Source organism: Solea solea, chromosome 1 (assembly GCF_958295425.1).
Source record: "Solea solea chromosome 1, fSolSol10.1, whole genome shotgun sequence".
In the NCBI taxonomy this organism is placed as follows: Eukaryota; Metazoa; Chordata; class Actinopteri; order Pleuronectiformes; family Soleidae; genus Solea; species Solea solea.
The window spans coordinates 46,017,729-46,033,381 of record NC_081134.1 but is presented as its reverse complement, the minus strand read 5'-3'; the positions used below and the strand labels follow the sequence as shown (position 1 = coordinate 46,033,381).

The 15,653-nt window shown below is 37.7% G+C and overlaps 1 protein-coding gene across 1 annotated transcript in view; it reads right to left on the bottom strand.

Moving 5' to 3' along the window:
- LOC131471824 (guanine nucleotide exchange factor VAV3-like) overlaps nt 1-14,197 on the bottom strand; it is a 46,000-nt gene extending 31,803 nt beyond the window's left edge. The window contains exons 1-9 of the mRNA XM_058648629.1: nt 13,844-14,197; nt 9,809-9,925; nt 3,906-3,964; nt 3,251-3,316; nt 2,534-2,651; nt 1,466-1,558; nt 1,240-1,308; nt 1,057-1,160; nt 29-128 (exon numbers count right to left, since the gene is read on the bottom strand). Of these exons, the coding sequence (XP_058504612.1) occupies nt 29-128; nt 1,057-1,160; nt 1,240-1,308; nt 1,466-1,558; nt 2,534-2,651; nt 3,251-3,316; nt 3,906-3,964; nt 9,809-9,925; nt 13,844-14,047 (930 nt within the window). The 5' untranslated portion in view covers nt 14,048-14,197. The remainder of the gene's footprint in view (nt 1-28; nt 129-1,056; nt 1,161-1,239; nt 1,309-1,465; nt 1,559-2,533; nt 2,652-3,250; nt 3,317-3,905; nt 3,965-9,808; nt 9,926-13,843) is intronic.
- Nucleotides 14,198-15,653: the final 1,456 nt, after the last annotated feature.

Below are 15,653 nucleotides of genomic sequence, written 5' to 3'. Positions count from 1 at the left end.
CGTGGGGGGGGGGGTTTAGGTGTCTAACCTCCAATTTAAGTCGGACATCCTCTTTCTCTTTGCAAACAAGGTCTAAAACAGCGATGGCGATCTCCACACGGCTGCAGTATATCCCATAGATGAGCAATCTATAGTTAAGAGGAGAGACAGTCAGACTGGGATGACATCAAACACAATGCTTTACTTGCATGGAATATAAATGGGTATCATAATGTAACTCATGTTATGTTGCATTTAAGAGATTATCTTTTCATAACACAGGCAAAAGAATGAAGAAAAGATGTTTTATATACTTTATTAATCCTTTCTCTGCACTTAATCCATCCTCTACTGGGACCCTTCCTAGAAATGAGCAGTGCCCAGGGAGCAATGGGGGTTGGGTACCTTGCTGAGGGGTACCCCAGCCCTTTACCCCAGCTCCAAACCGGCAACCCTCTGGTTACAACAAGCCAAGTTCCCTTTCCACTTGGCCATGGGGTGACCACCCATCACAAAAAAAATACAGATTGTCAAAAACAATCAAAAACTGTAGACAATCTTACAAATAAACCCCATTGACAAAAACATAACCTTAAAACCATAATTAGCTTTATCAGTGAAAATACTGACAATATTTTCTTTCTACCTTAGTGTCATGTAATTCTGCTAAATAACGGTTTAGGTTTTTGAAAATGACAGATTTTAGTTTTCATTGCATTTTTTAAGAAATGGGGTTTGTACAATAGTATATAAAAGTATATATAGTATATATTGTCTAAAGCAGCTGGAAACATACAAACATGTTATACACAAATGAGACAAAGTTCATGTCAAATAGTGTCTTTAGCAATTTAAAATGTCATTGCACAGTTTAAATGTTTAAATGTTTGCTCACAGCAACCTGCAACTGAAAGGGAAAGTACAGCATGGTGTAGTAAACATAGAATGAAAGCATCTGTACCAGTAAAGCTGTTCTATGAACTGTAACTATAAGCCAATGACATACTTTCATTGACGCCTGCTTTTTAAACTTCACACACACACACACACACATCAGTGTGGTTCGTCAGTATGTACCTCTCTTTGTAACCGATGAATATCTGATAGAGGTTTGAAGCGTTTTTGTTCAAGATGGAGTCCTGCACATCAACCATTAGGCTCTTGTGAACTTTAACCAGGTCCTGCAATGGAAGGGAAAGCCATCAATGTCTAGTCAAACACATTTTTAGTAGACAAGGAGCAGATAGTTGTAGGACTTACGGGAATGTTGAGAAAGATTTGGTCAATTTCAGCAGCAGAGCAGAAATTCTTCAGCGGATTTAAAAAATACTAGTGACAGAAAAACAAAAAAGTTATTTTTTCATTTTCACCAACTATATAAACTCACCATGCTACGTAAGAACAGAAATGTTGTTTTCCTCATATGAAGACAGCAGAATTTGACGATCAGTCAATGCAGAGAAGATTATCGAGGCAAGTTTCATACCTTCTCGATGGACTCAAGAGTGTCCGTGTATTTCTCCTCCGTCTGTTTGATCTCTGCGAGGCAGCAGCTTCGTACGTCTAACTCCACCTGCTTCTAGAAAAACAAAAAACTTAGATTTAGTTTATATACATATATATATGTATATATACATATATATAATTACATTTAATGTTTACAAGCATAAATAAGAGGAGTAAAACATTTTTATTGCGGTCATATAAATTGATATACTGGATCATTAAAGTGAAGTTATCAAATTGCACATATGTGATTAGTTTCTATTTTAATATATAAATAGACTTGCATGTATCATACAAGCTGAGACATGATTATATATTAAGCTACCCAAGCATATACTTCTATTTGAATTGGACAAAATTTACCATTTTAATTGATTTTGCTGATTTTACATTAATGACAGTTATCAACAAAACTACAGTTTCCCAAAGGGTGGGCTGCGGCCCACTAATGGGCCTTGAAGGTAATACAGATGGGCTTCAGAGAGATTGAACAAATTAGTTCACATTTAATTTTTTTGTTCCAGGAAAGAAAAGTCTAAATTACTTAAAAAGTATTAAACATATGGTATAAATATTATATATGGTATGGTTTTTCTGGCTATCTCATAATAGCCAAAGTGATAATCACATTTATTTTTCCATAAAATTTAAGATAATACATTGGAAAAGTATTATACAATGTAGAAAAATGGCAGAGTGAATTAAATGTGATCATTTATGATTAATATTCACAGACAGAATATGTAACTTTAATGTGTACAAACTCTGGTTGTGGACCTCAGGAGTTTTGGCAAAATTGTGAGGGCCCCTCAAAGCTTTGAATATTGGGAATCGCTGCTGTATAATATATGGAACTACATAAAATGACAGTATACTAGCCGTGTGTTCATGTCTGTGTGTAATTTTTGATTCAAACCAATGTTTGTGAGGACATTTTCTCATAACTTCAAAGGGTTAATGATACTTATTTTATTTATTTATTTATATAACACTTCTACAAAAAAAAGTTGTGCGTCTGTGTGTGTGAAAGAAATACGCAAAGTGGTACCTGTGGGGGCTGCTGCTCAGTCCTCATGAGATCTTCATAGATCTCTCCACCTGTGTCGTCCTCTTCCAGACCATAGACTGCTGTGTACAAGTCGTCCTCATCCTCAAGCACATTCTCACTATAACACATGTGCACAGTACACACACACACACACACACATTAACACTTCTGTGTTGATCAGTCATAAATGATTTCTTGTGGATAATGAAACAATAATAGCAGTTGTGTTTAAACAGCTCCCGTTTGTGTGTTTTCAGCATTTAGCGCTGAGACATGTAAACAATCTGCATGATTATAAATAGTTTAAATAGTTTTAAATCCATGACAAATAATGAAGTCGCACAACAGTACATGAAAAATGTAGACGTGGCTGTGTTCTCGATCGTGGTTGTTAATCCGTCATTAAATAGATTAAGAGAAAATATGATCTCAAACTATACATAATTGATTTCCATTTTTTCCTCTTTAATATATAAATCAAATAGTCAACAGAGTCTTGATGTGGGTGGTGTGCAAGCACTCAGCAAAAACATGCAGAATTACTCATTCATTTCCTCTGACAGTAACAGAGAAACGGAGCCAAGTCAAAACATGTGGGTGTCCAGACCCCTGGAGAGCATGGATGATGAGCAGAGTGTGCTGGTTCTGCCACTGAGCAAAAGAATCATGTTCTATCAACATCAGTAATGGGCCCACAGAGTGACGCTTCATACATACTCAATCAAGTCTTCCAGATTATTGTAAATGTCCTCGTCCTTTAGGCTCTCTTCTGTTGGGAATGGTCTAGAAAGGACAGTGAAAACAGCATGAGTTTCAGTTTTGAACACACACAATAATTATTTTTGATATAATTATTCATAATAATTCCCTTTTTTAAACTTAATTACTTTGCCACAACTTGCTGTTCTTTCTTTAACAGCTATCAGAATGTATTGATTCACAGCCTATACTAAGATATTAACTAAGGTACGATAACCTAAGAAAATGTAGAAAAAGAATAAAGATTATATACAATAAAACATTAACCTCTGTCAAATACACAAGAACTAAATAAATAAGTACCAAAGAAAAATGTACGTGTTCAGGAAACTTTAAAAACAACCTTAACCTTAACCCATTATCAAGAAAGATCAATGGTTTGCATTTAATGATTTTTGAGGTCACAATAAAACATAAGCATGAATACAAAAACATGGTATCTTGGGACTATATTCTCTATTTTGTTGGGTTTGTTTCTCAATTTTAGATAATGAAAAATACTGGAAAATCTGGAAAATCTGCAAAATAATCAGTAGGATATCAGTATATCATAATAAGTAGGACGTTTATTATCAATTATTTGGTAAAAATGCTGTAACGTTCAGTGACTTACTTGAATCCTGCTTGCTGTGCAATGGTTGTGTACGACAGCTTCGATAGTGTGTCCATAACCTGGTGAAACAAAGGTGTCTCAGTTCTCATGTCTGAATGAATCAAAGGGAAGGTCTTAGAGAAATAAATAAATAAATAAATAAATAAAGGAGAATGTAAGAAAGACAGAGAAAGATTGTTGCTATGCTGTTAAATTTGTCACTACATCAACTTTCAAGGTTGTTCTTGCAAGTGGGATAAAAACAAAATTGTATGAAAATAAGATGGATGCCTCACATTAGACAGACATTAATCCAAAAAAAATCTAAAAACAAATGATTGTGTAACAGCAGCATTGTTTCAGGGATTTTACAACTCTTAAATATAAGACACAGAAAACTATGAGATAAAAGCAAAATATACATGTTAGGAAAACAAGATGTTAGAGAATAAATATTATAATAAAGTGTCAAGTGTGAGGGCATCGTCTGCAGCTGTACTTCTGTATCTAACCAGAAAAACAAACCAAATAAACCACAATGAATAATTAGTGCGACTAAGCCATTTTGTGCAAAGTTCTAAATGAATATATTAGAATGGAACATGAGTAAAAACTACAGGTATGCAGTTTGTGCAAAGTATTGGTTGAATCTTGTCTTTGAACCATTTGAAAATGCTTCTACTGTAAAAAACAAAAACAACTTTAACTGGTTATTTACAGCCTTAAAAAAGCAACCAACTAGTTACTGTGTGGCAACCATTTACCAAAAGGCAACTAGAGCATGTACGCCTTTTTTTTAGCAAGAAGCTAAATGAGAAACACATTAGAAAGTAGCATACAAAAGACCTGCTACACAACTAGCTCAGTATTGAGTTTGACATCCTCATACCTCGGTGGCTGACATACCAACCTCAAAACCACCAGGGTTTTTCCTCTCATTCTTCTCTTATGTCATAAAATGCCCAGAAAATAATTAAACAAAAAAGAAAATGCAAAGTGGTAGCAAATGCTAATAACAGCTAATGTATACGAAACAAGCAACAACATAGACTTGTAAACATCTACTTCCAGCAGCAAACAAAGTGAGTGAAAGTTATTTGCTGATGGAAGCTGAACATTATCATGACACTTGATCAAGTTTGGAAACCTAAATGTGTTAAATGTGATTTTGGTGAACAAAACAGAATCAAGCACATGAACATCTGATTATTTTTATTTTGTTTTATGTATTCATCCTCTGTGGAGTCAGAATCCTTTTTTTTTACCTTCTCAAGTCATGTGGTTTCACCTGAATGTCAGTCTAGGAAAGTGTGAGAATAACTTGCCTGATTTGACCTTCATTGTGCAAAGTGAGCGAATGTTTTTAGTTTTATAGCATATATACAGTACCTACACCAAGGAGTTCATGTGTTTGGCTTTGTCTGCCTACCTGTCTGTCTGTGAGCAGCATTTAAAAATACAAGGAAATATTTGATTACACCTTCTGAGAAGAAATTATTATTGGTAATCTGGACATGGATTCAGGACTTCTTCTCTGAAAGTACATTTTCTATCTATCAGCATGACATTTGTGACACATATACACAAATGACTATGTTGTACGATGTTTATATATACCACAATGATCAAATCTCTAATTATAGAGTGAGAAATGTAATTTTGTTGAGATAAACTATTTTAATTTACTTGATTTGTTTGGTTTTTTTTCCTAATTACACTTTAAATTCACTGTTTACTACATGACCTGTTTGGGCCCATTTCAGTTGCCTTATCATTACACAACTGATAAGTAAATTCCTGTCATTAAATGTCTTCTAGTATCAGGATTAACCATCTAACGGTTGTACTTGCGGTTTTAAAGCTACTCTATCACACTACAAACAGAATTCTATTTTATGTCACATGAGACCTGTGTTTCGCAAAGCCACAGCATTCACACAGGAAGAGTGCAACTAAACAGGTAGATATCTAAGCCACCAACTATCTTCTCCACAGTGTCTGTGAAGCTAAATATTTGTGCTGCAGTTGACTTGATAGAATAAAGTGACTGAAATCATTACATTTTATATGTTTATAATGACACAAAAACACAGATTGCATCGTTTTCTTGTTATTATGTCAGCCTTATCAAGGTTCAAGGTTCAAGGTTCCTTTATTGTCATTTACATGTCTGCACATTGTGTGCTCTGGACCAGCAGCATAAAGTAGCTAATAATATGAATAGTCATTAATAATAAAATAGTAAATAACAGAAAAAAAAAAAGCACACCGGTATTTTTCAACTCAACTAGGCATAAGTATTTGTGAGATTAGGGTTGTGGCCCACAGATGGAGTGAGATTGGGGTTATGTAAGGTAACTACAATTTCAATTCCTGTATACAACCCATAGTAACTGTACGTCTCCATGCACGACCATTTACCACAGATCATTCTAAGCTGTCTTAAAGCAACACCATGCACATTTTTAAGTCTTAAAACAACAGCTAGAAACACACTGTGAAGGCTCACAGGCTCATAACAGAGAGAAAAGTGCCTCTTTCCCTGAACTCGGATTTCCAACTCTATGCCACCTCACCAAGGATCACTACAAACATTAATATTAGTGGCTATGGTAACAGCTACGTTGATGGCTGGAAAAGCATGTAGCTCTGCTTTGGAAATGGTGCAAAAAGAAAAGTTGGCATCTTATTGATGCCAACTGAAGCTGAAGCTGCTGAGAAACATCTAAACGTGGGATTAAATGGTTGTGAGAAAGTGAGAATGGGGTATTAATGATGGATAGCTCCCCTATACACCTTCCATTAAAATGTGTTTTCTGTGATCGGATTGTAATGGTATCAAATAAATATCCCGAGGACGGATTGTTATCCAGTCTGGGAAGAAGACTTTCTGACCTGCTTCAGAAAGCAAAATCCATACGATAAGATTGTTGTTGCAGCGCACAGGACGTGACACTGTAGTCTGCTGCTGGACATCTTTGCAGAAAAAGTGAAATGACTGTGATCGGACAGCAATCGGAACTTGATGTTGACACCAGAGACGCGTGATAAAACCACATGTAAAAGCATGTGGTGAAGCGCTTTCTGATCACAGGAAACACATTCTAATGCCAGGTGTAAAGGTGACTCAATCTACCAGAATCATGAAATTCATGTTCAAGAGTAATGCTGATCTGACTGACTGGCTTATACAGAATATTAAACTATGGCACTGAACTAACTGTATGTTTACTTACTTACTATAGTTTTAATAAGCAGCTATAAGTTGTTGATAATTAGATAAATGTCTAAAACCATAAGAATTTCATAAGGTGCTTATCAATGAGTGCAGTGATGATAGTGATGAACCAGACAGCTGACGAGGACACACACAGCCATATCTCTGCTACACATCAGGGTAGAACTGTGCAACTGCTCAACTTCTGGCTTCAGCAGCAGCAGCTTCATGTTCACCACACAGACACAAGCCTGAGACATAAATCTTCTCATTTAACTCTACGCAACAGAAGTGTCACCTTGAATTTAGCACAATTTAAAAAAGATAAGATGTAAGACAATCCTTTATTAGTCCCACAATGGACAAGGTTACGTTGCCACTGCAGTAAAGACCGTAAAGGTAAATAATATACATGCATTTTCACATCTATGAATTTACAATATATACATTTAAGTGACCAGGATACATACAGTATGAGGAACAAAACATTTTTGCTGTTAAAATGGTAGAATTATTTCAGGCTAAGGCAGTAAATACTCTGTCAGACCTGCAGGCTGCTGCATGTGGTGAGTGTACATGCTGCCCAGGGGTGACGCACAAGAATGTAGGTTACAAGGCTCTTATTAGATATTCAGTGGACTAATGTTCAGTCTACAGGCCCAGTTGGCACAACTCAACCCGAGTGGATTAGACTGGCTGAGATTTGAGATGTTCTCTTTAGATGTTCAGACCTGAAGCTCGTCCAGTCCAATCGCTAAACCAACATTTGTAAAAATGATGCAGTGAACTCTCCTTCTCCTTCTCCGGAGGCTTGCTTGTTTAATGGACAACTCTTGGACATGACTGAGATTGCACAGCCTGGGATTGATGTACTGTACATATTTGCAGGCACCTCCTCCCTCCCCTGTGGGATTATAGTGGCCAGATTAACTGCAAGCTTCTTTAGAATGTATTACACTGAACTGAAAGAAAATGGACTGTGTGAGGAAACTGCATGCAAGGCTCAACATTGTACTGCATTAATCAGTTCCCTAATACTAAAGGCCACTTAGTATTCCCTGCAGGGATTTGAGTTAAACACTGTAATCATGTGTAATACGCCTAAATGAAAACAATTAATGAACCTTTCCCTGTGCTGTGTCTAAAGGAGCCTGGAAAGCTAAGACATAAATACCCGAGAAGCACGCATCCCTGAAAATCTCTAAAAAGTACACAGAGTTTAATCGAGATATTATATTGTAATATTAAAAATATTCATGTGTGTGTGTGTGTGTGTGTGTGTGTGTGTGTGCGTCCTTTCCCCTCTAATTGCAAGAACAAGCACTGATATAACTGTTCATGTTCGATGAAATTATTGCACAATAAAAATATTTGAAACAACAAATACATCATACTTAGTTAGATATATTAGTAGTACGTGGATTGACGACTTTAAATGATTACAGAATATGAGCCTCACATGTACCAAACAACAGAACTGTGGGAGTGTGTGTTCTTTCTTCATCTGAGTTCATTTAGGCTTCTGTGCTAAGAGTGAGTCCACTGTAGTAGCTGAGAGGAGTGCACTACAAACCCACTGACCCACTGATAACGCTGTGTCGCTCACACAATAACACAGCAATCCTCCAACCCTTCAGACGTGCACAGGGGCGATACCAGGCCAAATTACAGATGCTTCTAAATAAACACAAACACACACACACACACAATAGGGAAGGGAAACACATCATATCTCGATTTACACTATATCATGTATGACGGTCTCATATACAGTATGTTAGAATTTACTTTGAACAATTTAAAGTTTACTCCAATCACTTCTCCGTTGAGATTAACGAGACCTCAATTTAATTCAAAATCATTTAATTTCGGTACATTTTAGTTAAAAATCCAAAATGAAACCAGATCTCTGTAGCATCTGCCCCTGAGATCAGGTCCACTATAAGCCTACATAACTAGAGCTCTCCAAATTAACAGTGTTGCATATAAGGACAGGCATATATTAAAGGACATTGATCTTATCATTTTATAAAGTGATATTGGGTCAATCAACCGAAGACTGATTTTATTGATTAAACTTATTTTCTTTAAACTCAGTCCTGAGCTTGGTAAGGATGGACATTTCTAGCAAAAACACTATTTGGATATTCTAAACTGCAGTGCATGAGAGCTAGTGAAAGTAATGCAGGGTTCACAGCATATTGAGCAGCTAATGAGATGCATTCCCTGACCCTGGTTAATTCCATCACTTCTGCTGAATCTATAGTGTAGTGCGCTTAGAAGAGCAGCTTCAAGATGCATTCAAGAAACCTTCATCACTTTCATCACTTCTGCAAACACATTATTAGAAATGGATAAGCCACAATCTAGGATTGGGTCATTGGAGTAGAAAGATTTCTTTTTATAAATGCAATAGTTGTTTGATATTTTTTCAATATGTTACAAATATTCACAGTAACTAAACTAACCTTTTACAATCATCATTCTCTGCTCACGTATATAATCACACATTCTCAGAATTTGACATATTTTCCCAAACAACACATCTAATGGTGCTAACAGAGTTACAGTATATAGGGGAAACAACCAATCCTCATAATCGCTCATCTGCGGTCTATGTGGTCTATAGAGGAGCTCATCGTGACTAAAGGAGATGAAGAATAGGGAAGTGACAAAAAAAAAACATCACGATGGACGGCGGTGTTACCTTGACGAAGTCCCGGACGTCAAAGAGATCAAACGCTTCAAATAAGTCACTTTTCTTCATCCCAAACACGTCACAGCAAGATGTCAGGAACGTGCGGATGTTCTTCAAGCACAGGAACTGCATGGAGCAACACAGGACAGTTGTACATTGTTATGTTTTCTGCTGTTTCTGTGTTGTTTGGTTTATTTGTCTACAAGATTATACAAAAAAACTACAGAACCACTTTCTGTCAAACTTGATTGACGGACAGTTCCTTGAAAGAACACTTTAAGCGGTAACTAATCCTCCTCTTCTGAAGCTAACTCTGCCTGATTTTAAAAAATGCCAAGAAGTGGGCTGAGAGCCGAATGAGGGAGAGTGGGGAGCATTACAGGCAGCGTGGTCTAGTAGTCTAGTAATCTGAAACCAAGTTAGAGCTGTGTGAGGTGGTCAGTGAGACATATTGATTTGTTGATATATCGTCTTCCTTCATGCAATACGATAATCGATATGCCAGGGCAAATATTGATATTTTAATGAATAAATAATAAATAATAAACAGTCCCTGCCAGTTTCACTCGCCTGGCGTCACTACGTACTTCATGTGTCGTCATGGCGACGTTAAGCGACTTTATACACTTTGTTCCCGTGAATAAATAGAGAAATCTTGCACTTTTAACTTTGAATGAACGTTTTGTTTTTTTGAGTTGATAGACAGATATCTTGATGATTATTGATATGATTGCCTTGCGATATATTGATTATCACAGAATCGTACCGTGATATTATTGGTATCATGGACCATGTATATGTGTGCCATGTGTGCATCATAAGGTACAGTAACTTGTAATACCCACCCCTGTTGCACACTACAGATTTTAATGTCTCCAGTGAAGATACTAACATGGATTTCTATAAAGATTTTTCTCACCCAAATGTGGTTAATGTTTGATCAGAACCAGTTGTCTGAAAGTTCCAGTGCTCGTATCTATAAAAACTTACATAAAAGGAAAATAACATTTGTTTGCAGACACCGTGTCTGATTTAATTAACTGTTCTAAATGGTCGTGCAGTGACTTTATAACCAGAAACCTGTTGTGTTTCACAACAACTTCACAAAAGTGAAAGTGAACCACACAGTGCAAACACAAAGTGAAAAAGGTTTCGTCGTGCAACATCAAACCGCTGACAATGTGCTTGCTTTGTGTCACTTCCTGTTAGGATCAGGGTTTCTGTGGGAAAAGTGCAGACAATGAATTATGGTTATAGGTTTGGATTTGGAGGTCTGATTATATAGGTTGGTCCAGTTGAACTAAAAAAAGTCTTTTTGCCATTTCAGTTCATTATTAAGTGATGACTAAACAAGAATGTAAATATGTGATCATTTAGAGAAATCCTTGGGAACAGATGGACCCATTTTTATCAGTCCATCGTGGAGGCGCCTGTAATTACTCCACCGCCCTCTGGGGTCCTGTCTGTCTGCAGAGGAAGGGCATTAACATGATGGCATTGCACCACTGCCAGCTTCATAACCCAGAGTACAGTCATAGTCCAGCTCTTCACCGACTTTGAGAGCAAAACCGAGCATGTAAAGCACTTTTTTAATGATTATTTATTATCTTAATTTATTTACAGTAAATATGTAAGTAAATAAGACATAAGACAAGTACTTATTCATGCATGATCCACACACATAAGACATTTCAGATGTCATGTTCAAGGCCTTACATACAGTATAATAAAAATAGTAACTTTTGTATCCCTCTACACTGCTCTCTTACCGTCAAGTCTATTACTTCCGTGTCCTTGTTTCCACTTCCAAGATCAGAGGTCAGCCTCGCACAATAAGAGGGCCATTTCAAATCTGGCACACATGCATTTTTCAGCAATAGTCAAATGACCTACAGCTGCAGGCTGTGACTATCCATTGTTCAGCACCCTGTGTTTGCTTTCAGCATCTGTGAAGATGATGAAAGGCAAGTGGACGTGCACTGACAGAGCATACAGCTACAGAACACTGCCATTGTAGAAGACGGAGCACGACCAAACACCCAGCTATAGAACACTGACATTTATTATCCGAGCATTTGATTTTTTTGGCTAAATAAAGAGTATAGATGAGTAAAAAAATATCTGATTAAAGCTTGAAGCCAGTAATAAATTGCCAGAGTGATCCTTCAAGTTTAGATTAAAATGGCAAAAGTGAGATGTGAGTTCTTGGAATCAATGAAACAGTTTCTAATGCTTGCTTGAATTAGGTCGATGCACAGGAAGTCTCGCTCTTATCAAGAAATATCACAAACATGCATGAAGACTAATAATGAGGAGGGACATACAGGATATACAATATGTGTTGTTTCTTGCTTTAAACATCTGTGACATGGTTTTTCACAAAATTAAGTTATTAAATTGTATTTTATTCTACGTCATTTTAAATAAACGGACTTGTTTAATAATATCTATAGCAAGGACATCCGGTGTCCATGATAGTGAGAAGAAAAAAAGAAACATTCTTGAAAAATGACTAACCACAAGCCTTTACACAAATAGTCAGAGTTCCAACCAAGGGGTGGATCAAAGCCAGGATTTTATCAGGCAGGAGGAATGATGAGAGAAGAGAGCTCCGTCAAACCTCGGACCATTCATTTAGGTTTTACAGGCTAAAGGACGTTTAGCTCTGTGTCACTTATGTCAGAGTAGTCATTACAAACAGCAGGCAACACGTCTGTTGGGGTTAATTATGTTATTGAGAAGAAATAGATGGGTACAGACAGGTCCACATCACACAGTATAATCCCCAGAGTCTGACTGAGGTCACTCTGTGGCCTCTGTGTTTACAGTGACAGATATGACAGTTTGAAAGTGTGCCAAGGAAAAAAGAAGGGAAAGAAAGGAGGCTTACAGTTTCCCAAACTTTGGACAGATGGTTCAAAAGCTCAATTTAAGATGCAAATCTTGACATTTTCCTCTTTTGAAATAACCTAGATACTGCACGCATGCATCTGATTTCAACATTTCTTTCTGTGGTCGTGTGTTTAAGACCTTTATTTGAACATTCCCAGCCAATATGGGCTTGGGAAAATACGGGTCCCAAGCGGGTTTGTCCGTGGTTTCCATGGCCCCACTCGTGTTTGTCCAATTCAAGCCCACTTAGTACCCTTTCCAGGCTACCTGGGTACACAGTGGGCCAATTGTGCAGGTCCCAAATTAGCTTCCTATTCTGGCTGTTCAGGGTGATGTGTAATAATATGGAATCATTTGTAAAACCAGACAACAGGGTGAATGAGAGGATTTCCCTTTCCAGTAAATCATGGACTAAAGAGATTGAAAGTATTTTATAGGATATTGATTGAAGACATTTACCGCAATAACTTGCCGCACAAACACAATTTGAAGAAAATTACTGGCTACATTTTGTGAAACTGCCAAATTAAGAACACATATGTTCAAATCAAGCATAATTATTGTGTTGAACCTGATGTCAAAGTAAATTTATCAAGAAGTCGCTCGATTAAGAAGAGGAATCCTTCCCATAGACCGATGCTGATTTAAAAATGTTCATGAATTATGCAGATTGGGTGAAATAGAGAGTCACACTTTCCTCTGTCCTCACTGTGATGACGTAAGAACACCTTTACTGAATGATATGTATTCTCAAACTCACTGATGAAGACAGAATGGAATGGGTGTTTAAGTTAAATCTATAAAAGTTGGTGCACCTTTGTTTGTAAAACACAGTGTAGTCTGTGATTTGTGTTCTACTGTGGTTTGTTGCTGCTCTGTATATTTAAATAATGGTGTCTCGTCAGCCCATTTGAGCTCGATTCGATTTATTTTTTATGCATGACAAAATAATAATAGTAAACAACTTTATGGGTGGCTGTGATGTTTTTGTTGTGTTTTGATTTTTCTCAAAAAAGCAGCTGCTTTGATTCATGCACTCACTAAAGTCGTTTACAGTGAGGCATAAAATATATAAATAGAGGAAATTTAAAATATAACACAGATGTGTACAGACCTTGTATTTAGGTGAACATGTTCAAACAGGATGTGTACCTGTGACATCTGTGGCCGGAGGTTTATCTCCTTCAGGTTGATGGTGTGAGGTCTCAGGTTGTTGAGCAGCTGACACAGCAGCACCCCGTCCCGCAGGGTCTGCGCTAAGTCGAACACCTGCGCCGTGTCCGCAGTCACCCGGTGGTTCACCGGCAGCACTTTGCAGCTGATCAGCCACACTGCACATTGTCTCCAATACTCCATTATAAATGTCGCAGGAAACAGCGGGTTAATGCCGAATGTAGACCTTAGTTCAGACTTCCTGTTTCAAACACGTGCATGTTTTGGAGTAAAGGAGCAGCGTTCCGTTCCGTTCCGTTCTGTCCCGTGCGCTCGTGGCTCTGCGCTCCAGCATAAGACACTGACTTTGAGCGCAGCAGCGAATGCGCGCAGCACCGTGAAACCCCCTCTGACTGTCTCACTCAACTTCCCCTTCCTCCTTCTGGAAGTGACATTTCCTCTGAGGTGGTCGCTGCCCTCATGACTCACTTTAAAGGTGCAAATGTCCCCCGCACTACTGCGATGAGTGCAGTTCAGTCACACCTGCAGAATCCCACTGCAATTACTGACACACGGCTGCTACTGCGGTTTGTTAACCTCATAGATTTAACACAGATAAATGTTTTTGATATAAATAAAACCGTCAACTATTTTTATTTTGTAAATAATATATAATTTTTTATATATAATTTTATAACAATAAATACATACAGAAGGAATATTGAACCTAATAATAAATGAGATGGCAAACAAAATTCATATCAGTCTTAATGATTCTGATTCACAGTATAAATCATGCCAAGAGCAAATGTGTGCATAATAAACAAACTCATTTATAACCATAATACCTGTAACAACTAATATCATTTTAATCTGGTAAACAAATGAATCACAACTTCATTTTATGCAATTACACATAAATCTGAACTAAGAGGTTAGTTTAAAACTCTGCCATGACCCATCTGTGGGTCCCGACCCAGACTTTGGGAACCGCTGTGTTAGTAAATCCCAAAAGGTGCTATGCTAAATCAGCCTGGGCACAGAAACTGTAAAAGTGTTAATATTTTGTCCCATTTTGTTGAATGTTTATCAACCATTTAACATATTTAACTGCATGTTTTCCATTCAGGAGATAATCACTAAAAATGTCAGCACTTGCTGGTGCTATATGAAGTATGAATGGTGCATATGAGGAATTACATGTGGGTAATCCTTCACCCCCACACTCTCCCACTCAGCTGACATTCCATGTGGATTATATGCAGCTTTGACTGAGTTTGGTGGGGGGGGCAGATATGAGATGTGATTTCAGTATCATCACTTGCATAAGTAGAAAAAGGATGAACAAGAGGCAGAGAGAGAGGGGGGGTGGGGGAGGGACAGAGGGAGGGAGAGAAGGACATCTTCCTGCCATGGGATTAACTGTGGTCCACTGTCCGCCGGCCCATGACATAAACACAGGAAGGAAGCTGAGGGACCACGTCATGTTTTAGTCTCAGTGAGAGATCCAGATGTTTCCAGCAGTGAACAGGACTTCAACGGGGTTAATGGGTTGACTTGGAAGATTGTCTGTTCTTACTTATGATAATCATAATCATAATCATAATCAAACCCAGACCTGCAGGGAATTTAGTGGAAGGTGGAAAGAATTGACTGGAAAATCCATCCATCCATCTATTCATCTTCTACCACTTTATCCTCCACATGAGGGTCACGGGGGGTGCTGTGCCATCTCAGCTGACATAGGGCGATAAGCAGGGTACAGTCTGGACAGTTCCCCAGTCCATAGGGACACACAGACAAACAACAA